The sequence below is a fragment of the Chanodichthys erythropterus genome, chromosome 1 (assembly GCF_024489055.1).
Source record: "Chanodichthys erythropterus isolate Z2021 chromosome 1, ASM2448905v1, whole genome shotgun sequence".
Classification (NCBI taxonomy): domain Eukaryota; kingdom Metazoa; phylum Chordata; class Actinopteri; order Cypriniformes; family Xenocyprididae; genus Chanodichthys; species Chanodichthys erythropterus.
Window position 1 is genome coordinate 917,587 of NC_090221.1, and position 25,755 is coordinate 943,341.

At 38.7% G+C, this 25,755-nt stretch overlaps 1 protein-coding gene across 1 annotated transcript in view; it reads right to left on the reverse strand.

Annotated features, from left to right (window-relative positions):
- The window catches only part of LOC137019234 (NACHT, LRR and PYD domains-containing protein 12-like), a 92,962-nt gene that overhangs the window by 43,370 nt on the left and 23,837 nt on the right, over positions 1 to 25,755 (reverse strand). The window contains exons 9-11 of the mRNA XM_067384484.1: positions 16,349 to 16,519; positions 952 to 1,125; positions 78 to 251 (exon numbers count right to left, since the gene is read on the reverse strand). Coding sequence (XP_067240585.1) covers positions 78 to 251; positions 952 to 1,125; positions 16,349 to 16,519 — 519 coding nt within the window. The remainder of the gene's footprint in view (positions 1 to 77; positions 252 to 951; positions 1,126 to 16,348; positions 16,520 to 25,755) is intronic.

Sequence of the window (25,755 nt, forward strand, 5' to 3'; positions counted from 1 at the left end):
GAGAAAATCAAAGTCTTTTTTCTGTTTCATTCAAATGTCAAAACACTTTTTGTTAATTGTATGTGAATGTTACTGACCTCAATCTCTCCAGTTTACAGTGTGAATCCTTCAGTCCGTCACATAAGCGCTTCACTCCTGAGTTTTTTATTTTATTCTCACTGAGGTCCAGCTCTCTCAGGTGTGATGGGTTTGATTTCAGAGCTGAAGTCAGGATGAGACACTGTTTCTCTGTAATACTGCATCTATTCAAACTGAAGACAGAAAGAGAAAATAAAATGACTCATCTATGATGAACATCTTATTAAAGTGCTACAGCAGCCATATAGTCTGTCATTTAGTCTATAGTTCCCATATTCTGCTTGTAATAGTGTCAGTAGATCTGTTTTCTGTAAACAATGGTTTATTCTTTCATTTTTAAACTTTTTTTCCCCCATCTCATTTGTTTATTGCAGCAGCAGATGTAAATCTAATGATATTTCTTCAGAAAAACATGTACACAATCAGTACATTCTTTCAAATATTTTAAAAGCAATTATTTTCTAGTTAGACACCTAATTAGGTGACACCTGGCAAAGGCCAGAAGATGCAATACTACAGTATAAACAATGTAACTTAGGTTCAATTGTCTTAAAATAAATAAACTTTAATCACACTGTAACTGCTGTACAGTATAATGATACTAACTGTAGTTTCTCCAGCTTGAATTGTGGGTTCATCAGTAGATCACTGAGATTTTTCACTCCAGAGTCTCCTAGTTTATTCCCATTCAGGTTCAGCTCTCTCAGGTGTGATGGGTTTGATTTCAGAGCTGAAGTCAGAGCAGAACAACCTTCATCTGTCATATCACAGCAGCTTAAACTAAATTTAGGCAAAAAAGAAAAACAAACTCTTTATTCTGTTTCATTCAAATATCAAAACACTTGTTCTTTCTTGTATGTGAATGTTACTGACCTCAATCTCTCCAGTTTACAGTGTGAATTCTTCAGTACGTCACATAAGTGCTTAACTCCTGTGTTGCCTATTATATTCCAGCTCAGGTCCAGCTCTCTCAGGTGTGATGGGTTTGATTTCAGAGCTGAAGTCAGAGCAAAACAACCTTCATCTGTCATTTCACAGTATCTTAACCTACATTAGCAGAGAGAGAGAGAGAGAGAGAAAGAGAGAGAGCAGGAATAAGAGAAGAAAAGAAACTCTTTATTCTGTTAAGTTACATCATCTTCATATAAAATAAAAAACACAATGACCCCAAGCACACTTCCAAGCTGTGCAAATCCTATTTGGAGAGGAAACAGTCAGATGGCATCATGTCTGTCATGGAATGGTCTCCTCAATCACCCGACCTCAACCCAATTGAGCTACTATGGGAGGAACTGGACCATGATGTCCGTAAGAAGTGTCCAACCAGTGTGAATCATCTTTGGGCAATCCTTCAGGAGGCTTGGAGTAATATATCAAGTCAATGTTTGAATAAACTGACAGTTTGGATGCCCAGATTATGCAGAGCTGTAAAAGCTGCTAATGGTGGATATTTTGATGAATCAAAAATGTTTGAGAAGTTTTTATGTATAAACTGTTTATGTAATAAAATATGTTTTCGTAGTTTGTGTTGTCCCTTATCAGTGCAAAATGATTACAAATTAAAAAGGATTCATGCCAATATTGTCCAAAACCCCACTTTTCTAGGGTGTTTCCAAACTTTTGAAGGGCAGTGTATAATGTGAACTCAGCCTCAACTCTGGAAATATTATATCAGCTACAGTAACATTACTATTAAAAGTAACATAAGATGATGAATAAATGAACAATACTCACATCAGTGTGTTAAGTTGACAGTGTTTATCCTGCAGTAGAGCAGCAATCTGATTCACACCTGTGTCTCCTAGTTCACGCATACTCAGATTCAGCTCTTTCAGGAATAACGGGTTTTTCCCCACAACTTTATGAATATACTGACAGACGTCATCTGCAGCAGGACTCAAAAACCTGCAGAAAGGGAAAATGAATCCAAATTCGATCCAGTTCTCTACTAAACCTTCTGTAATGAAAACATCCAGCAGATGGTGCTGATGAAAACCATTTTATATGATTTTTTGTTTTGAAATCACTATCAACAACAGTTATGCAACTACAGATTGTAGAGCTTATTCTTTTACTGAAATAATATTTCTATAAATAATTTCTATAAATAATATTTCTATATAATAATCCACCTGCATATATATTTTTTTTCGTAACACTTTATTTGGTCCCACTTTATATTAAGTGGCCTTAACTACTATGTACTTACATCAAAAAATAAGTACAATGTATTGGGTTCATATTGAATTGCAAAACACTTTTGCTGCTATTGAGGTGTGATACGGGTAAGGTTAGGGAACGCTTTGGTAGTATGGGTAGGTTTAAGGGTAGGGGTAAGGGTTAAGGGATGGGTCAACAGTGTAATTATAAATGTAATTACAGAAATTAATTACAGATGTAATTACATGCAGGTGTTTTTAAAATATAACTACAATGTAAAAACATGTATGTACACAATAAGTGCATTGTAACAAATGATTAATTTAAATGCAAGTACATAGCAGTTAAGGCCACTTAATATAAAGTGGGTCCCTTTATTTTAGGGGTCCAGAATTATGCATTAGTTACAGCATAAATACACTAATAATTAAGCGGCATAAATACACTAGTAATTAAGGATTAACTTGTTCACAATTATACATTAGTTAAGCATGAACACACCAGTAATTAAAGTGTCCCTATTATGTCTTTTTTAAGGTTCATAATATTGTTTTGGGAGTCTTGTACAACAGGTTTACATGCATGCAAGGTCAAAAAACATTTGTTTTCTCATAATATACATTTAATTTCACCTCAGTTTGTAAACGATTCGTTAGAAGCAGTTTGAAGAATCAGTCTCTCTAAACCCTTTCTTTGCATGAGCTTACACTACTCTGATTGGTCAGATAGCCAAATCCTTTGTGATTGGTCTACTGCGCGCATCGCACGGCCATTGCCATAACTGAATGACAGCAACAATTTGCAAGACATTGTATACAATGTATAGTAAGGACAGAAAAGATCATCGATTTTACCGTATCAATTCGAGACTGAGTCCGACGATGAAATGTTTGAAATAGTCGATCAACCAGAAACTGATTGGCAATCATGACTGACGATTCTCTATGGTAAGTGTCACATTAGTTTATGTTATGTTTACAAACTACTTGTTTAATTCACTCAGAGTCGACTCTTACTTTTGAGAGACAATAACTTTATATACAGTGAACTTTTAGATTTAAAACTTTGCAGGATGTTTTCATTCACTTAAAACTATGTTACACACTACATGAAAGGTAATTTTCAAAAATCCATAATAGGGGCACTTTAATGATTAACATATAGTAAGGGCATATTAGCCATTGAAGTATCCACATCAAGCGTGTCACACAAGTCCTGAAAAGTGAAGCCAAGATCAAGTCTTGATCACCCCCAGGGGGCTGGATGTAGTATAGGTCATAAACCCTGCCCTCTCCATGTAATGTAATGAATGTGAGACAAACGAAACAGTCAAATTACACATCAAATATTTTTTCTTCCAAAGATGGTTTCTGTCATTTTAGGCAGTTTTTATCATGCTGATATTAGTTATTGTGTTCTTTCTTTAACCTTTTAAGACCTGAAGACATTTTTAGAGTTGTTTACAGTTGTTTTTTCTGAGTGACATACACAAAAGTGAAGACTCATAACTCCAAAACTTTAGCAAGGAGAGTCAAAAGGTGGGTATCATTTGAAAGAACACTTCTTGCTGAGAAACTGCTGATAAAAGACAAATAAATATATATAGTTTATTATAATTTTACATATCTTTCTTATTTGAGATGCAATAATTCAGGAAGAAAATAAGATAGGAGGAAAATTATTTTTTGATGAAGCTCAACTACAAGTGAGCTGCATCTGGTTCAAATTTTGATAGCATAAATAATCAAAAGTTACAGCATTTGCCGAGGTGATCATTACTGCGTGTTTTCCCGTGGACTGTTACCTATTATCGTTTGGACTGTTTATCTCTTGTGACCCATTGCCGCCTGCCCTGATCTTTGCCTGCTTCCTGGACTGTGTTTGTATTGCCGCCGGCCCTGATCCTTGCCTGTCCCTGTTTATGCCTCTGCCTTCGCCCTGTCTGCTTTGTAAACCCTTTTAATAAAAAGCTGCAAATGGATCCACACTCTACTGACCCTTCATTACAGAAGACTTCGCCGCACAGCAATCCAGCAGCTCTCCTGCAGATTTCGTCTGAATTATCTGCCCAGGCCAACCAGCTGGCGGTGCATCAGCATCAACTCAACCACCTAACCTCCCTTACCGAAGAGTTGGTAAAAACGCTGCAAGGCCTCCGATTCAGTCCTGCCGAAGCCGCCACGCCGCCGCCCTCTGCTCCCGCCAATCTGGGCTTCATGGCCTCCCCTGCAGTCAATCCTCGCCTAGCCCTCCCAGAGAAGTTCTACGGCACTCCCGCCAGATGTAAGGGGTTCCTCCTCCAGTGCTCCTTGTATCCCACCAACTCCAGTCGGATAGCGTTTGTGTGTTCCCTACTCTCTGGCAAAGCCCTGGATTGGGCCACCGCGGTGTGGCAAAATGACGGCTCCACATTTCCCACATTTCAGGATTTCTTATGGAACTTCAAAGAAGTCTTTGAACATCCCGAGGGAGGCAAGAGCGCAGGCGATCAACTACTCGCTCTCAGTCAAGGTAAACAAACAGCTGCTGAGTTTGCGCTGAACTTTCGTACTTTAGCTAAACAAACTACCTGGGTAGAAGACACTTTGAAATTGCTATTCCGAAGAGGTCTGACATTGGAGTTACAAGCCGAGCTCGCTTGCTGGGATGAAGGAAGCTCGCTCAACACATTCATTGAACTCGCCATTCATATTGACAATCTGTTACGTACACGACGCCCGAGCCGGTTATCACCGCCACCAGCCCCGCTCCAGAGCCCATGCAACTCGGCTATACTCCATTGCAACCCGAGGAGAGAGAAAGGAAACGTCAACTTCATCTGTGTCTCTATTACGGTCAGGCTGGCCACATCAAGATCAACTGCCTTGTACGACCCCAAGCCTCCGGTTCCAAAGCGGTGAGTTCTCTACACCAGTCTAACCATTCTGCTAACTGCTTCAAAATTTCTATCCAAATTACTGTCAATGGCCGCCACATAACCACTCATGCTCTGCTGGATTCTGGAGCCGCAGGGAATTTTATGTCAGAATCATTCGTTAAAGATCATGGCATCCCTCTAACAGACTGTAATTCCCTGTTGACAGTGGAGGAGCTAGATGGGAAGCCCATCGGCGGAGGCAGAGTGGCTCACATCACCGCTGAAGTCACACTGCAAATAGGAGCCCTTCACCATGAGAAAATCCGCTTTTATGTCATCCACTCGCCCAGCAACCCTGTAATCCTTGGTCTACCATGGCTTAGAACGCATAACCCTCATGTCTCCTGGAAAGACTGCCAAATCCTTCAATGGGACACAAACTGCCATATAAACTGCCTCAAACCAGTAACCCCACTACCTGTTCAAGCTGCTTCACTCCACGGCATTGATACAGAAAAGTCCAATATACCCGATGAGTATGCCGACCTGGCCATGGCATTTAGCAAGAGCAAGTCCACCAAACTACCTCCTCATCGCCCCTGTGACTGTGCCATCGACCTGCTGCCTGGTACCACGCCCCCCAAGGGCAGGATCTTTCCCTTATCACAACCCGAGTCTACAGCCATGAAAGCCTACATCGAGGAGGAGCTGGAGAAAGGATTTATCCGTCAGTCCACCTCACCAGCGGCTTCAGGGTTCTTCTTTGTCAAGAAAAAGGACGGTGGCTTAAGACCCTGTATCGATTACCGAGGATTAAATGACATAACGGTCAAGTTCCGGTACCCCCTGCCTCTGGTCCCTCCAGCTCTTGAACAACTTCGTCAGGCTACTTACTTTACCAAACTGGATCTCCGTTGTGCCTACAACCTCATTCGCATCAGAGAAGGAGACGAATGGAAGACCACCTTTTCCACAGCCACTGGTCACTATGAGACTCTCGTCATGCCGTTCGGGCTGTCCAATAGCCCGTCTGTCTTTCAGACATTCATGAACGACGTCTTCCGAGACATGCTCAATCGCTGGGTCATTATCTACATAGACGACATCCTGATTTATTCCAACTCCTTCGAAGATCATGTTCAACACGTACGGGCGGTACTCCAAAGGTTAATCCAGCATAAATTATACGACAAGGCGGAGAAATACGAATTTCACCAAACTTCCACAACCTTCCTGGGATATGTGATCAGCCGTGAGGGCGTGGCCATGGATGACAGTAGGGTTAAAGCGGTTCTGGAATGGCCACAACCTCGCACTTTGAAAGAACTGCAACAGTTCCTGGGGTTTGACAACTTTTACAGGCGGTTCATATGAAACTTCAGCGGCGTTGCAGCCCCATTAACGTCTATGACCAAACGGCAGTCTTCACGTCTCATCTGGTCCCCCGAGGCAGTACAGGCTTTCCAAGAATTGAAGGAACGGTTCACCACAGCACCCATTCTCCGCCATCCAGACCCTGAACTCCCTTTCATTATGGAAGTGGACGCTTCCAGCATGGGCATAGGGGCCGTGCTTTCTCAACGGCAAGGTAATCCAGAAAAAATTTACCCCTGTGCTTTTTTCTCAAGGAAAATGTCGGCAGCAGAATGTAATTACGATGTGGGCAATCAGGAATTACTAGCCATGAAGGCGGCTCTGGAGGAGTGGCGGCACTGGCTGGAGGGAGCAAGACATCCATTCACCATTCTCACAGATCACAAAAATCTGGAATATCTAAACTCCGCCAAACGTCTCAACCCACGACAAGCCAGGTGGGCTTTGGTCTTTACACGGTTCCAGTTCGTGGTAACATACAGGCCAGGCTCTAAAAACACTAAGGTGGACACGTTATCTCGCCAACATGAGGAGGTGGAGCGGACGCAGACAATATCATCCCAGATACCTTACTTCTCGCTCCAGTTCAGTGGGATATTATCACAGAGATTGCTCATGCCAACGAACAGACCGCACCTCCGCCAACATGCCCACCAGACCGCACCTACATCCCCATCCAGCTTTGGGACAGACTACTTCATCATGTACACGACTTCCCTAGCTCCGGCCATCCGGGCGTTACAGCCACTTTCAATCTGCTGCAAAACTGGTTCTGGTTGGATTCCATGCTGGCCGACACCTCTCACTTCATCACCAACTGCTCACCCTGTCAAACCACCAAAGCATCTCATCAAGCACCCGCTGGTTTGCTACAACCCTTGCCCATTCCGCAACGCCCCTGGTCTCACATAGCCATTGATTTCGTCACCGATCTCCCAGCATCTCAGGGACACACTACCATCCTCACAGTCATCGACCGCTTCTCTAAAGCTTGCAGACTCATTCCACTGGCCAAGTTACCTACAGCATTCGAGACAGCTGAGATGCTATGCAATTATGTGTTCCGTTTCTATGGACTACCCGAGGATATTGTGTCAGACAAGGGACACAGTTTACTTCTCGGGTATGGTCATCTTTCTTCAAAAATCTCAATATCAACGTCAGCCTCACCTCAGGGTACCATCCAGAGTCCAATGGTCAAACTGAGCGCATGAACCAAGAGTTAACCAGATTTCTACGCACTTACTGCCATCGCAACCAGAATGACTGGAGTTGCTACCTGCTTTGGGCGGAGTACGCACAAAACTCCCTACAAAAACCTGCAACTGGCATCACACCCTTTCAATGCATCCTGGGCTTTCAGCCTCCGTTATTTCCTTGGTCTGGGGAACCATCCAACCTACCGTCAGTCACTGAATGGATGCAAAGAAGCGAGGAGACCTGGGACCAAGCTCACCATCACCTGCAGCGCGCCGTAAGGAGACAGGAGATACAGGCCAACCGACGTCGTCGTCCCAATCCCCAGTACACCGTGGGACAATGGGTGTGGCTGTCCACTAGAGACCTCCGGCTAAGAGTTCCATGCAGAAAGCTCAGTCCCAGGTTTGTAGGGCCCTTTCAAATTATCAGACAAAAAACTCTAGTATCTTATAGTTTAGATTTGCCTACTAATTACCGTGTGTCTCCTACTCTGTCACAAATGTGGCTCCCTTGGCCCCTCCTCCGGACCACTCTGCCTTTGCCCTGTCTGCTTTGTAAACCCTTTTAATAAAAAGCTGCAAATGGATCCACACTCTACTGACCCTTCATTACACAAGGAAGCCTTATTGTTTAGATCTTGATGCCCAGTAATGAATAAAAATCATTCCTCCATTGAGGAATATCTCATGATCAAGGCAAGGGATTATTTTGATTCAACTCATTTTAATTGTGAGAATCTGCTTTAAATAATGCTGTGCAATATCATATAATGCATTTTCTATCACAATAATGCATTTTCTACAATCTCTGTGCATGTTTCATGAAGTTATGAGTAAAAACACCACTTGAAATCTACATATTTGTTTTTAGTTGAATAAATTTGGGGTAAAAAAAAATTATATTTATCAGCAAATAACTCAGTACTTATGAGTTAATCAAATTGGCTACGTACATTGTAAAGTTCAGACTCTAAAGGTGATGATACATAGGGCAATTTTGAGCAATGTTGCCGAGCAATGTTGCATGGGCACTTTCCCACTGAGAATGAGCAACAAATTTATATCTGGATACATTAGATCGGTCGTGGGCAATTTTTTGAGATCCTCCAATCAGAATGTTAGCAGCCGATCAGGTGACTGATTTGGAGATTTCAGAAAAAATTCAAACAAGATGGCAGCCTCTCAGCAGCAGTGGAGTGTGGAAAAGGAGTGTGAACTTTTATCTTTTTACGCTAGTAAGTTGTCATGCGTCAACCCAAAACAGGGAATTTACCTCATAAATTTCTTAAAATACCAACAACTGTCTGAAGTAATGTGTGTAAGCTGTAATTAAGCCAGTGAATGTTTTCAGTTATATACTAAAAAGACGGGGTCTGTTTAATGTCTGTAGTAGCCTAGGCTTTATGGCGTATGGCACATGAATAGCTTTTGATACGATCGACGCGGGTTCGAATACGCCTTTGCTGAACTCGATCTTCTCCCTTTTCCTATCACAAATCAGATGCGAAAATTTTTATTAAAAATAAATGCCTAAGAAAATATTTGAAAAGTTGAAATAAAGTGCCTAACAAGTGTTTATAATAAGGTATTTATTGGGTTGGCAATAGATTTCCTCTTCTCTGATTAGTTGCTGCCAACTGTCTGTTGCCCTAATTAGTTGCCCTGTGTCTCATCAGGTTTTGATGGCGTTGATGGCAACATTGCCCAGCAACATTGCTCAAAAAGTTGCCACGTGTATCATCACCTTAAGCTTTCAAATGACACATTTTTTGTTGATCAAGGCAGCAGTTTTGAAAAATATGATTATAACATTTTTCATTGCTAGGTGGCGCCAGCAGGTGGTGCACTCAGGTTTAGAGGGACTACTTGGCACTCCTTAAGAGATTATTAAAAAATGCTGACTTTCTAAACTTTACAATGATACCTAGTTTGTGTTCCAAAACATTGGATTATACATTGCATCCTGGAAAGAGGAGAGACATGTTTTTATGAATATATATTACACATCTCGGGAGTAATATCTCGTGATCAACACAACAGATTATGTTGTTTTTGGGCTTATTTTAATCATGAGAATCTGCTATAAATGGTGCCATGATCTTTGATCTTTGCATTTTTCATTAAGTTATGAGCAAAACCACCATGTGAAATCTACATATTTGTTTACAGTTAGCTATTTTGGCTGTTTTTGTTGTAAACTCAATTTGTTAAGACTCATTAGAGAGTGAACATAATGCAACAAGAGCATGATAGAGGCATGATCTGAACGTGTAAGGTCTCTGATTTTGAATGCAAAAAGAATTATTGTGCTACTTGGTTTCAGTATTTATTGGCTCTTATAAATGTAGGGTTAAAGAAGAACATATAGGTAAAGGGTTAAATAAGTTTGTTTTAAGTTAGTTATTTGATGCTATAAAACATGGGTTTTGACGTCATGATTGACAGCTGAGATGATAGCTTCTCTGAGCAAAGTCATCACTGAAGCACCAACAGACTTTTCTCTGGATCTTAGGGAGGAGATTGGAGCTTTAACTTTAATTTCTACATTTACAGAACTGATTATTTCACAAAGGGTACATAACACACAGTTTCTGCCAATCTCATGTTAATCTTGAATACTAGTAGTATAGCCTCCTTCATATCTCTGAAAAGTCTTTAGTTTTATCATATTTATAAAAGATGGATACGCTGTACCAACTCTTTCCGAAAAAAGCCAAGCTCCTGGAGGCGTGCCTGCCGTGGACAGAGCTAAAGAGTCAAAAACATGCACAGCTTTTGCGTAGAGATTGTCTGCAAGCTGTGACATCATTATAAATAAAAAGAAACAAAAACGTTTGTGTTGTTTACATTATGTGCACCTGCATGCCGATTGCCAACAAAACACAGACATTTAATGCAGTTTTACTCACCGCCTGCGATCTGCAAATCCAATGTCGAACTAAGACTTGTTTACAAAACATTCATCACAGACATTCTGGGATCAAACAAAAATATGTGCACAACTCCTTTGCTGCCCCGAAAAAACAAACTGCATCCACTGTTCCCTTAAAGCTGGTTTCTTTGGGAAGCTGAAAAAGGTCATCTTTCCTTCACAACCAAAAACACACTTCTTTGGTGACACTGTTGAAAAATCTCTTGGCTTCTGTAACCCGGATGAAGCATGTTGATGGGCATGCTCTGGCTCTCGCTCTGGGTGATGTGTGCACACGCTTATCAGGGAGAAGTGCCATACATAGAATTCTGGACTTTATTACATGATACAGGGTCATACTCGAAGAAAACTTTCCGAAATGTATTTTAAATTTTTAAGACAATTTTCGTTTAGAATGGCCATATGCGAGGAGGCGTGAATCTTCATGAATAATGCTGTGATTCACACCTGAGGAGATAAAGACCCTGCCCCTAATGAGCTGCATAATGAGCCATTTAGTCAGGAATGTGACTGAGTGAACTAAGAAAGAATGCAATGACAAAAATATATAATTTTTTGTTTGTACTTTATTTAAAATAGTTTTAAAAGAATCAAATACACATTTTTAGTACACAGTTGTACCTGGAAATAAATCCTGTTCAAAAATATATGTGAACATCACATACCTGGCATTTGGTGTTTCTATGCATTGGAGAAAAAGAAGAAAAAACGAAAAAACAAAACAAAACCTTTCCTGCTTCCAGTCAGTGAACTCAGTATCATATGCATGCAGTCCAGTGTGGGCCAATATCTGGTCACTATGATTCTCAAATCTGTGAGATAGAAGAAAATGAAAGAATTTTTAAAGAAGTCTTGTGCTCACCAAGCCTGCATTAAAAAAACAGCAAAGCTGTGAAATATTATTATAATTTAAAATAATGGTTTTCTATTTGAATATACTTTAAAATATCATGTATTTCTGTGGTGCAAAGCTGAATTTTCATTATTCATTGTGAACAAAATCTTCTTTCATATGACACTAAACTATTTCACAAACACTTCATAATCTGTTCAAAACAGGCCAAAGAAATCGTCTAAACATTCATATTACCTCTATGACATTTTATGTATTATTTGTTATATTACAAAGCCTAAATATCTGTATTAAAATATTCACAGACACTATATCGCAATTAGAATAAAGAACTTAAGAATAAAAAAAACCTTACCATTCACAATCATCGGCTTGAAGCAGCTGATCCTCGATCAAAATGAAATTGAAAGTCGTGCTCTTCCATTATTTTTATCTTTTAAAGTCTATTTTGGGTAAAAAGCTTAGTATAATAAAATCACCAAAACAGGTCTTCATGTTAAGACTGAATAGCCTAGTAGCTACAAACATTTCTAAAACTGCAAAAAGTTTTTTTTTAAATAAAGCATAATTAATTAATTATTTTACGATAAACATTCTGTCTTAAGTGCACTCATTTATAGCCATAAATAATAAAAATAATGAATAAAAATAATTGATAAAAAATTAATTTAAATAATAAATACAATAAATAATAATAATAGTTGTTGTTGTTTTTATTATTATTAGCCTATTGTTACATTTAGGCTACATGCATTTAGAAGAAAAGAGGAGCAAAGAAATTAAAAGTCAGTCACAATGCCAGGTTTATTGGGCAATAATAATAAAGTGCTAAGATTATAACAAATAAACACAAGATTTTGACGCACATTCTTATTATTCCGCTACCCGTTGATAGAGAGTCACTGCAGTTAATATAATTTGATGAAAAATACACAATAAAATAATAAGATTCATTAACATGTACCTGGCCCATGTGAAAAAATACTATAGTAATTTATAGTAAATATTATAGTGTTTTTGAACCATATATAGTACCTGAATTAATTTATTGTGGTAATTCTATAGTTGTTGTGATAACATAACAACTAGCCTCTAGTAATATAAACAAATTACTTTACCCAATATTGCACTAAGTTTTCTACAATATACACTACAGTTTACTGTAGTAAAGTATATGTTCTTCTAAAATGAATCCGTGAGTACAGTTTTTGCAAAACAGTGGGAACGGATTGCGAAAGCGTGCGCACGGATTATGAATTTGTGGGAACGGATTTAAAAACCGAGGCACGGATTGTTTTTTTTCCTCCTATAGGTGATGTGCGGGGCTCCGTATGAATCTGACCAAGCTTGATACATTTTTCCAAGCCGATGCAGCGTTCACTCTCTGTTGCATGTATCACCACAGAATTTGCATCTTAAAGCTGTGCGTGGTCCGTGGGCATGGCCGCATTAGAGTATAATGAGATGACTCATGAACGACTGACATCTATCGCTTTTCAAACAAATTACATAAACAGAATATATTTTTGATTTGACATATTTAAAACCTGACATTTCAATGTTTCTTTGGACATATGTCTAATGTTTGTGTGATAAGTATTCTCTAAGTTAGTTAATTATCTGAGGACTATCAGAATGGACTTAATTCAGATAGAGATGGCAGGTCACGCAACATGTTAGTTTTAGAAGCTAGTAACTATGTTTAATTAGTGCTGGTTTAATTAGTTTCACTAATTTAATTTAATTATTTTAGCAATTACTGCACTAGTGTAATAAAGACAAAAGACTGTTTTTTTTTAAGTGCTATTCAAAAGGTAAGAATGGCTGTTTACAGACGTTTCAGTCAGTGTGCACATCCATGTATAGTTACCTGGTAACACACTTGACTCATGCTTTGTTAGAGCATGCATGCCCAGTGCTTGAGAGTTCTGTCGGCCCACGTTGTGAGAGTTCTGTCGGCCCACGTTGTGAGCGTTTCCCTGCCGAGGAAAGCTCCACTCTCGTTTGTCTGTCTCTTCCCGAGGGAAGCAGGATGGGTTTTTTGTTATGAGAGTACTTATTCAGTCGTGTCTGTTTCTGTTTATTTCTAGTCATAGGACAGTATGTTTACATCATATTTATAAAGAATAGTAATTTCTACAAATTTTCCACCAAAAATACAACCTGAGGAGCTTTAGCGCTCTCTCCAGTGACAGAGAAACAGAGGAATCCCGAAAACATGGAGTTGCTTTATTTTATGAAATATACAGAGCTGAATATGGATATTCCGTCGAGAGACGAGACGTGCTGACAGATAAAATAAATACATGATTGTGATAGCCTATGTATATTTGTCTGATTTCTTTGAGCCGTCGTATTTACCATGTTTAATATGGTAATAGCATCCATAGTCTTGGTGATCAGAATCCACATCGGATCACAAACAGAAGTTATTTCAAACACTTGCTGCTGTCTGAAAGTGAGTTTTGAGCTAAATTGATTTTAAAAGTCTTTAATGCTGTTAGCTGGTAACCTACATGTAATCATCCATGGCGCCTCCATCTCCACACACAGATAAACTCCGCCTTTGTTCGTAACCACTCCCTCAAGCCCGAGCTGGCCCTGCTTTGGACCAAGGTATTTGGCAGGCCAAAAAACCCTGGCCGCCGGCCCCGAGGAAGCCCCGATGAGGCACGATCAAGCCCCGGAAATGACAGTGGAAATGCGGCTATTTAGGTTTAAAGGGTTCTTTTAGTAAGATCTCCCTTGATCGATCAGTTCCTGTTGGGGCTGGAGGTACATCTCTCTTTAGGAACCCTATTTAGTTTCAGCCTCAAGAGTGCTTATTAAGAAGCGCTCTGTAGATCCTAGGTCGAGCAGAGTAACTCCCCTCGATTGCAAGGGTTCTAATCGCTATGCTAAGTTCTGCTCCCCAGGATGCCCGTCTCTACATCCAGTCGGAGTTGGTTATTTCCAGTTACTGCCATTTTGCAGTCCCTATTTCAGGACCCCTCCTCTGGAGGCTAGCGTGATTCTGTTTTGGTAACAGACAGGTTGCTGGCCAGACAAGGTTTCTACTAGTAGGACCAGGTCAGCCTCCCTGGTGGCAGTCAGGGTGAGAAGTGACTGGCCGGGGCTCCTTTCGGCTCCCTGGCCACATTCCCTTAAATGGGCCCCTTCTGTTTGAAGTTGTGGTTCCAAGCCTTTGAGTGGCCTTGGTAGGCCTCTTTGAGGCTTATAGCTTGGGTGGTGGCCATAGGGAATGCTGTCACTGACAGCCTTTGCGACCCCTAGGAGGAGTGTTTCTTGGCATGTCAGTTTATACTGTTTCTGATTTTTGTCACAGCCATTCTTTGGCATGCCCTCCCCTCAACATGGCGGCGTGGGTATTTCTTTCCCCATATGCGTTAAGACACAATGCAAGTTCTCTTTTGAAAGGGAACGTCTCAGGTTACGCATGTAACCATGGTTCCCTGAGAACAGGGAACGAGACATTGCGTCTCCCTGCAATGCCTCGGGCCGCCTGCTGAACAGTCCCTTCAGACGATAAGTGGATGACTTGTTCTCTAGGCACCCCTTATGTGCGGTCGGGTCGCACTAGTAATGACGTCATAGGCTGTCGCCGGCCAATACGATTGCCGTGATTTGATAGCGTTTCAGACACCAGTTCCTGCTAAGGTGTTCCCCATATGCGTTAAGATGCAATGTCTTGTTCCCTGTTCTCAGGGAACCATGGTTACATGCGTAACCTGAGACATTATAACATTAATTATGGCACTTATTGAGTGATATTCCAGTTTATTGATTAGAATAAACCAATAATAAAGGCTAAACTGCCATTAATACAGTACTAATAAAGACAATTTGACTCCCTATTCTAAAGTGAAAGTTATATCCTCATTAATTATGCCACTTATTGAGTGATATTTAAGATTATTAATCAGAATAAGCCAATAATTAAGGCTAAACTGCCATTCATACAGTAAGCACATTCAGTTAATTATTAATTACTAGGTTATTTGTTTATTTGTAACATAAATGTGTATCTTTCAAATGTATAATAATTTGTAAACAATGGATAATATGCCCTACCATATGTTAATCATTAATTACTATTGTGTCCATGCTTAACTAATGCATAATTGTGAACAAGTTAATCATTAATTAATGCTTAATTAATGCATTATTCTGGACCCATGAAATAAAGTGTTACCATTTTTTTTTTTTTTTTTTTTTTTTTTATTAATTCCCATCTCACCTCAGTGTCTTCAGTTGACAGTTTGGATCCTGTAGTAAATTACTGAGTTCCTTCACTCCTGATTGTCCAGGATCATTTCCTGTGAGATCCAGCTCTATCAGGTGTGAAGGGTTTGATCTCAGAGCTGAAGCTAGAGCTTTATAACCTTCTTCTGTTACTCTGCAGTTAGAGAGTCTAGAACCGAGAGGAAAATGCAACATTCAGCTTATTAATAAGGTATTCTAAAAATTACCAGATTAATATAAATACTTGTAATGGAATATATTTTCAACTGAATATGGAGGCAAACAAAAAGGCACAGACAATTTTAATATGTTAGACATTAAAAAGTAAAATTAAATCATATTGTAACTGCTCTACAGTATAATGATACTAACTGTATTTTCTCCAGCTTGAATTGTGGGTTCATCAGTAGATTACTGAGGTTTTTCACACCAGAGTCTCCTAGTTTATTCCAGCTCAGGTTCAGCTCTCTCAGGTGTGATGGGTTTGATTTCAGAGCTGAAGTCAGAGTAGAACAACCTTCTTCTGTCATAGAACAGCGGCTTAACCTACATTAGCAGAGAGAGAGAGAGAGAGAGAAAACGTATTCCAAGAGATGTCATGACAAATATATTTAAAAGTGAAGAATATCTAAAAATATTTTAATACAACTTACCTCAGTATCTTCAATTTACACTTTATATTTTTCAGTCCAGTGCAGAGCAGCTTCACTCCTGAATCACACAGATTATTATTGTTCATGTTCAGCTCTTTTAGATTGGTATCTGATCCAAGAACTGTAGCCAAGGCTGAACAGCTTTTGTCTGTTAAGTCACAATCATTTAGCCTGAAAGACAAATAAATTACATCACAGAATTATGTGGAACATTTATATACAACTATTTACAATATGATACAATATGTTACAATATGATTTACATATATTTTCCATTATTTAATATTTTTTACATAAATAGTATACATAGGGTTAAAATATCCAAAAGATGCTGAAAAACATCTCGGTTACGTATGTAACCCTCGTTTCCTGAAGGGAAACGAGAGAGAGTCTACTGCTGTTCCGAAATACCCACTAAGTAAGCTAGACTACACTGGGGAAGCAAACCCATAGGGGACGCTGCAGAGACCACTACCTACGGTAACAACACACAGTATTAAGAATCAATGGTTCATAAATGTTTGAACCTGGTAATTTGAATAAATTCAGCTATTTTTTGTCTTGTGGATTATATGTAAACATCTTATATGTAAAATATCTTATTCAGGAAAGTACTAAATAAAAAATAACATGCATTTTGTATGATCTTTCTTATTTTGTTAAAATTATTCACATTTTCACAGATTCTGCAAGTGGTTCACCTATTTTTTCTTGCAATTACACATGCAAAAGAAGTTGAAGAGTACTACAATGTAAAAAAAAAAACTAATCATAAAACATATTTGCAATCAAAATTATTCAACCCCCTTAACCTGCAAGAAATTTTGCTGTTGAGAACAAAATCTTATGAAAACAATTAATCAACGGCATCAGTAAATTATTATACTAAGTTTATTAATACACATTTGAGTGATTCAGAGAATGTAAAGTTGATAAAAAGAAAAAACTCTAAACATACGTGTGCAAAATTATTCAACCCCCAAAAGTCACATTTTGTGCAGAATCTTTTATTCCTTATAACATCCAAAAAAAGGCTGCCTGTAAGTGGTTAGAAGCTTCAGTCACCTCTCTACTGCAATCTTGGCCCATTCCTCACTTGAAAAATCTTCCAGATCACTGAAAGTCTTTGGTTTTCATGTTACCAATGCTTTCTACAAATTCTACCAAATATAACCAAGCTTAGTACATATGGATGTATACTTTGGAACAGCTGTCCTGAAGAAAAGTACATTGATCATCAAGCTTCAGTCTCTGCACAGAATGCATCACCATCTTTGCCAAAATGGCTTGATACTTCAAAGAATTCATGATGTCCTTCATATAGTCAAGATTTCTACTTCCTGCAACAACAAACAACTTGCATAACAAGACTGGACTGGACTAGACCAGTGTTCTTCTGGTGATGGTGTTCTTCTGCTCATAAGCTTTGCCTTTTTTGCACCAGATGTACCGCAAATCAATGGGTCCAAAAAGTTCCAGTTTGGTCACATCCCTCCATAAAATATTCTTCCACAACTTCAAATGTATATCCAAATGAATTTAAGCGTTGGTTCAGGGATCAGTCGTGAATGTTCTTGAGTGGCCTGAAAATCTGAAAAATGCCTGTACAGTCTTCAGATTTAAATCTCATTGAAAATATTTGGTGGAATTTGTAACCAAAGACTCTCAGTGATCTGGAAGTTTTTTCAAGCGAGGAATGGGCCAAGATTGCAGTAGAGAGGTGACAGAAGCTTCTAAGCACTTACAGGCAGCGTTTATTGGAGGTTATAAAGAATAGATGATTCTGCACAAATGTGACTTTTTAGGGTTGAATAATTTTGTACAAAAATGTTTAGAGCCAGTTTGATTTTTTTCATCAACTTTACATTTTCTAAATCAATCAAATGCATATTAATAAACTTTGTATAATAGTTTACTGATGCGTTTGATTAATAGTTTTCATAAAATTTTGTTTTCGGCAGCAAAATGTTTTGCAGGTTAAGGGAGTTGAATAATTTTGACTGCAACTGTATAAACCAATGTGTTGTATAATACCAACACTGTTGTGCTTCATCCTCTGCTAACTCAACCCGATAGAGCCTACTGTATCACATTTAATGCATGAATGTCTAAGGTCCTTAAAGTATCAATGTGATCAAAACATTGCTGAAAATCTACTGTTGTGGAAATTTTAATTTTTCATATGCTTTTTACCTGTATTCTTGTGAAATATGATGCTTATGGAACATGGTATGATGTTGGCTTAAGTGGTAATGTTTAACATAGTGTTAAAATGGATGTCAGAAATAGAAAGCAAGATATGGGAAATGCAAGATGTATGTTAAAAATATGTCTGTGCTAACAATGTGTGGAAAGTTACAGCCACTAAGAGATGTTCCAAATATGGTAAAAGGATAGAGGCTTCGGCCTTGGAGGTTAGAGATATAAAAGTGAGGGGAAGCTTTCGTTCTTTGTCTTACACTCTGCAGCTACTTGTGTTTCTGTATGACCAGTCTGACCTTTCTTGCAAGAAATAAAAGCTTTAAAGACAATTGGACGTGTTTGTCTCTGATGCAGTAGAGTCGGAGTTGATTTTTTTGCCACAACAATTTGGTGTCAGAAAGTGGGATTCCATGGATGTGCCTTTTGGACCCGAGAGCGGACGGTGACTGATCATCCTGGACTTAATAGTAGTCTCAGCCCTTCCCCGAATAGATTAAGGGATGAGGGGCCGACCGCCAGGGTCCAGAGGGGGACACCACTGGAATCAGAAAACGAACCCAGGTGGCTACACGACTCTCTGGTAAGAGATAAATTTAAATTTTATGGGGAATTAAGAGTAAGTGTGATTTGGTAAAATTTGGAAGATTAGGAAACAGGAAAAATTGAACAATTTGTGATTTAAGTGATTTAAATATGAGTTTATGTGGGTAAAATAAGTTTTCGAATAGAAAAAGTAAAAAAAAAAAGAAAGGGGAATTTATGATTTGGTAAATAAGTAATTAGGAACCGGGACAAACCATTTTGGTGGCTCCGGCTGGGCTGTGTGGTCGCGGTCCAGGGGGTTTTGTGGGATTGAGATCGACTGCAATAGTCGGTAGTCAGTAACAGTAAACATTTGAATTGTGGTGCACAGAGAGGCAGTCTGTGGAAGCTGAGGGGCAGTAAGAGCGTTTTCCACGGTGGAAGATTTGCAATCGGCGATACCCGTTACCGATTTTGGGGTAATAAATCTAGGCTGGGTCATACTGGAACAAAATTTATTTGGGATAGGGCCCAATTAAATTTGTGATAGCAGTGACAGTCTAAGCGCTTGAGTCCACAGAAGCAGATTGTACGAGGCTGTGTAACACAATTTAAATAATCAGTAACAGTAACAGTGAATTGGGAAAGAAAATTTGAATTGTGGTGTGCAGGGGCAGTCTGTGGACGCTGGGAGGTCCGCCGAAGCAGATTGTACGAAGCTGCATAACACAATTTAGATAACCAAAAGCAGGGCGATCAAGACGTCCCCAAAACTGATCGCGAGTGCAGTAACAGCGTTTGTCTAAGCGCTTAAGTCTGTAAGTAGCCCGTGCGGCCTTGGGTCAAAAAGGTCGTGGAGCAGTTGCTCAAGCTCGTCCGGTTGGGGCAGTCAATCGGATCTGGTGGAGACGTCCGCAGATTATTAGGTGTGCACCGAAGAGTTAAAGTCCACACAGCCGGGAGAGTCAAAATGGGGAATCCCAGAGCAAGCTTGCAAAAAGTGAAGCGATAAAATGTTGTAAAATATAATGTACCTGTGTATTTTCAAATGAGAAAAATGTATGGTCGTGTGTGTTTACAGGACAAAGACAAATTGATCAAGTATCACAATTTCCCAGCTGGAAAAGAAAACGTGTGAACGGCTGGTTGCAGGAAGCAGAAAAGAGAGAGCGGAGAGCTCTGCAGAAACAGTTAGTGTAACCGGTAAAGGAGGAAGTGCAGGATAAAGGAAAAAAAAACCTGAAGAAAAACAGAAAAATATAAAACACTATAAAAATGAAGGAAAAGTTAGTTAAGTATTATGTTTTCCCAGAAGAGGGAACGTTGAGTGGTCATAAGACTTAAGGTCATAAGGGAATGAGTTGAAGAGAACTGCGATTTGATGATGTTGTGTTTGTGTGAGCGCGGTGTGTGTGTGTGAAATGTAAGCAGACAATAGATTGTAGGCTAGACGAAGCAGACAGAAGGGAAAGAAGGTTAATGCAAAAGAATTGGCATGTGAAGAAGTTCGATGTGAACGTAACTTACAAAAAGTGTTGTTTATTCATCCATTAAATGGATGCATGACATTAGATGTCTAGAGAACTACAATTTATATAAGAATGGTTGAAGGAGAAAGCAGCTACAAGGCTGTCAGTCCAACCAAGTAGTAGAAATATGATTAAAATAATACTGTGGTTCTGCAAAACAGTAGAAACTATATTGATAATATGTTTTGCATCTGCAAACTAACTATTTGATAGTGAGATAAGTGGCTATGATGAAGGGAAATATAGCAGGAAAAGAAAACTAATTTTATGAAAATGAAAATTCTAAAAGAATGTTTAACTTTGGGGAAAAAGGTTGAACAGTCTAAAATATGTTTTTTTTTATGTGATGAGTGCATCGCTATCACAATGTAAAATGACTAAAATGATTTTGGACCTTTAATGTCTAAATGTTTGGTTTTTGATGGTCAAAAGTTAAATGGCAGGAAAAATGAGACTGCCAGTTGTAACAAAGACTCAACCTGACTGGAAATTTGTAACCTCTAATTTCCATGATGTGTGAGTAAAAGACAAATATAAACAGTTGTTTATTTGGAAATGAATGTCATTTCTGGCAAAGTCTTAAGCTGGGCCAGAGTCAAAAGACAGTAGATAAAGTTTGATGTCAAAAGTTATAAAAGGCAGAGTACCAGTCCTGAAATCCTCAGTCTCTCTCATTCAAAGTCAGCTAAATGCTGCTATCTGAGCTTGTGTCATAAGAGATAACAAGCTATTTATAGTGAAGCACAGTGTCTCAGCTGAAAATCATGGACACAGAGATGTGAAAAGAAATGATTGCCATGAAGAGGGAAATTAACTTTTAAATTTGTTAAAGGAAAAACTCAACGAGTGTAAAGAGGTCTTTAAATTAGTAATATAGACCTTGAAGGACAGAAGCGACTATTTTGATGAATTTCTTTTATGACCAGTAACTTTTTTGTCTGATCTTTGTCACCACCATGTGCAGGGCTGATGGCTCCGGTTACAGATGTAGCAGAACATTACACTGAATGGACAGTTGTGAGAATTAAATTAACTTTGAACAGTCTCAGCACTGATATGTTGCTGCTGAGAGAATGCACAGTCTAATGATTTTAGTGATTAAATACAGCTGTCATTAACCTGTCTCCATGTTTTAACACTATTAGGCAGTCCAATGGCTCTGGTGGCTCTTGAATGCAACTTCCCTAAGCTCCAGAAAACACCTGATTCTGGTGAAGAAAACGGTCAAAGATCTGGAATGATGGGAAAGAGCGGTAACCAGTGTGCACGAGGTGATTTCTCAATGAAGGGTAAGATCCTCTTTGGCCAGACAAGGACAACCTAAGGCAGGGGGTTGCCGCCGCCACTGGGCATCTACCCTGGAGGGAGGTGTTTATGTGAGATGGGTATGTGAGTTGAGCAGGATGTCTGTGAGGCCAGCAGCATCATGAAGGGGGAATGACCTGTGAGAAGAACAGCAGTCTGACCCAAAAATGCTCCTCTATACCACTCACCAGAAACCGCATTCCCGAGAGGGCTTGTTTTTCATTGTGACAAGCAACTATGCCAGGGGACAAGACCCTGAGGAAAAAGAGTATTTATATAGAGCTGATGGGAATGAGCTTTCAAGAGCAGACTGAGACCATGAGGTGATTGTCCGTAATTTCTGGGGAGACCAGAGTAAAATTTATTAACATGATGTTGGTTGCCCTATTGGCAAGAACTGTATAGAAGTTTAGGATTCAGCAGGATGATGAATCCCTGAATTCATGAGGCTGTGTGATTTTGAACTAATGTGTCTCTATCATAGTTTTTACTCCTGCAGGTCATTAGACATGGCAGAGGATAATTCCAAGGCAATGGTGGTGTTAAAGATGAAGACTGATATTGCAGATTCAAGAGAAAGTTAAGTGCATTCAGCATTTAAACTAAAGATACCCTCAAAAATGGCTACTGGCATAACATAATTTAGATGGTGGTAATGTTTTCTTTATTTGAAAGTTAAAACATTTAGATTTGACCAAGGGTTATGTATAGTAATTTGATGTTAAATTCAGTCTAAGTTACAGTCTTCTACAGGCTGCTGAATTGATTATTTGTGCAGTAAGAGAGAGAGATGGCTGGGGTAGAGGCAAGGACACTCTGTTTGTCTGTTATCAGTCTGCTAAAGTTTAAACAAAACAAAGCAATGAGACTAGAACCAAAACAACCCAGCTGACTTTTGTGAAAAATAATTATAGTGAACAGATATGCTTTGAGACTGAATAAAAGATCATGCAAGAAACTAAGTAAAGATCTACAGAACAATGTGAAGTTTAAAGATGTGTTTTTAGATTTAACACCAAAAGCAACTTTGAAAGTGAGCAGTTTATAGTCATGTGTGTCTAGTGTGAGTGAGTATGAGAGTGACTGGACTCTATGTTTTGTATGTGTTAAGTTGGGGAAAATGCATAGAGAGTGTATATGTCATTAACTAGTGTGAATGAGTGTTTTATCGTTACAGATGGGTTAAGTGAAATGAGAAATTTGGAGAAGCAGATATTTTTGATTTATTTTTGAATCTGATGAAAAGACGATACAGAACATGGGACGAGCTTTAAGTGGATTGTTCATCCAGCTCTGTCTACTAATGGTAATTATGACTACTTTTGTCATTTATGATATTGATTTGAATTACTCTCTGGATCAGTAAGTTTAAGTATTTATGGAAAATTGGAATTGTGAAATTGAAGATTGCCGTCCATGGGTTAAAACCCCTTGTCTAAATTCAACTTGGGGTCTGAATTTAAACACTGTCAGCTATGTGTGATCACAATGCTAAATGTAAAATGTAGACTTGACGGCAGAGAAACAGTGACACACTGGCAGTAAACAAGATTATCCAGAGAGCCCAGTAACCTTCATAGAACGAAGGATGATGAGAAGAAACATCATTGTTGTTTGACTATCCTTGATCAAGTCTGTACACCATGACTTGACCTGCTAGATAAACCATTTGATAACTGTGAGGACGTGTTGTTTGTAGATGGCTCTGTCTTCAGAGACAAAACAACAGACTGGAATAACGAAGGATAAGTTGTGACCATGGAATGTAAAGTGTTAGTTTCAGGGCTGTCCTCTAACTATTTGGTATAAGCAGATGAGTTTTGACCCTCACTGGAGGGGGTAGACTGACTAAAAGAATTGTAATACCAATTGAAAAAACAGAGTAAAGAAAAATCATTCAACAGTAAACAATTGCGCTTCAGAAGTACACCAAGCATTGGCTGAGGTACCTACTAAATTTTGAGCTAAACATAAGAATAAAGTGGTCTGGTTTGTCAGAGAAGTGTGTTGAGACTGCAGACTGGAGTCTCAAGAAAAGAGTGACAATGTGAGTTATAGTGAGAAGTTAGGAGCTTTTATGACAGAATACAAGGGAGAAGTCAAGGTGGAAAGAATTGTGATTATCTATACAAGTGCTCATTATTAGTTTGGGGTGGTAGACGATCTTTGGGGTGCTGTGGTTTGAATTTCTGGTTGTGCCCAAACTAATGAAAAAAGTTTCTGTTTCTTTAGGAAGTGCTGGAGCAGACACAGGAGATTGTGTGTAAACTGTCATCTGAAAATAACCTTGATTTTTCAAACTCTTTACAGAGCATGTTCAGAGACAGAGAAAGCTGGAGAAAATCTGGTTGCAGAATTAAAGATGGATTTTAGTTTAGTGTTGATGGCAAATGTTGTTTAGAGAAACATGTCCCCAACCACTATGATCAATTGATGATGAACAATACATCAAAAAGGGGGATGGTAACTAACGAATGTATGGCTGAAAATATGCATGAAAATTTTTAATTAGGTTGGAAGAACCCATTTTTGGGAATAGAAGGGGCTAAACAACAAGTGGCATCAACAGAATTGTGTGAACATGACATGTTGAACTATTGCAAAGAAATGTTTTCTATCCTGTCTAAAGCTTGTGTACAGGTGAAATCAGCTCAAGGAATTCCAAATCACCACTGAGGCTGGACAATGACACATCGTGGGCTAAAAAATGGATCTGTTGTGATAAGATGTTATAGAATCTAAATGTGCATGCTATATGTCTGTAAAATGAAGAATTTCTATGATTGGGTGATGTATCTGAATTTGTTGTTTGTATGAAGATCAGAAATGAAGAGCATAAATGTGACGTAAGAACTTAAATTTTCTGTATAAGATACTATAAGATCAATATGGATGATTAGTGGTTATTCCTCAAAGAATGTGATAGTAAAATGTGACCAAGGTATTTGACTTCATGGTAAAGCCCATTCTTTATCCTATTTAGCTTGCTAAAACACAGGGTCTATCCCCACAGAAAAAGCCTTAAGCATTTTCTAACTTTCTTAGAAAATGCTTAAGTGTGATGTGAAATGAAGTAGAAGTAATCATTAGTTATCAATGAATGATAAGAAGAGGGAATTGTTGTGGAAATTTTAATTTTTCATATGCTTTTTACCTGTATTCTTGTGAAATATGATGCTTATGGAACATGGTATGATGTTAGCTTAAGTGGTAATGTTTAACATAGTGTTAAAATAGATGTCAGAAATAGAAAGCAAGATATGCGAAATGCAAGATGTATGTTAAAAATATGTCTGTGCTAACAATGTGTGGAAAGTTACAGCCAATAAGAGATGTTCCAAATATGGTAAAAGGATAGAGGCTTCGGCCTTGGAGGTTAGAGATATAAAAGTGAGGGGAAGCTTTCGTTCTTTGTCTTACACTCTGCAGCTACTTGTGTTTCTGTATGACCTGTCTGACCTTTCTTGCAAGAAATAAAAGCTTTAAAGACAATTGGACGTGTTTGTCTCTTATGCAGTAGAGTCGGAGTTGATTTTTTTGCCACAACACTACTACATGCCTTCTGTCATCTGTTTGATAGTTCACACTTTTTAGCAAGTAAAAAGCGTTTTAGTTTAATTAAAAAAAAAAAAAAAAAATATCCACCTTCAGGTTTGTGGTTCACATTTCTTTTTGCTGTAAAATCTTTACTGGTTAAAGTAAACCAAAAAGTACTTCAATCTAACTTCTATATATAGTTATTAATATTTCAGGATAAACAATTACTGAACTGAAGAAACTTTTTTGCTTTAGAAAAATTATGTTAAAATGTATACATTAAATGCAATTCAATGGGTTTTTGATAAACAT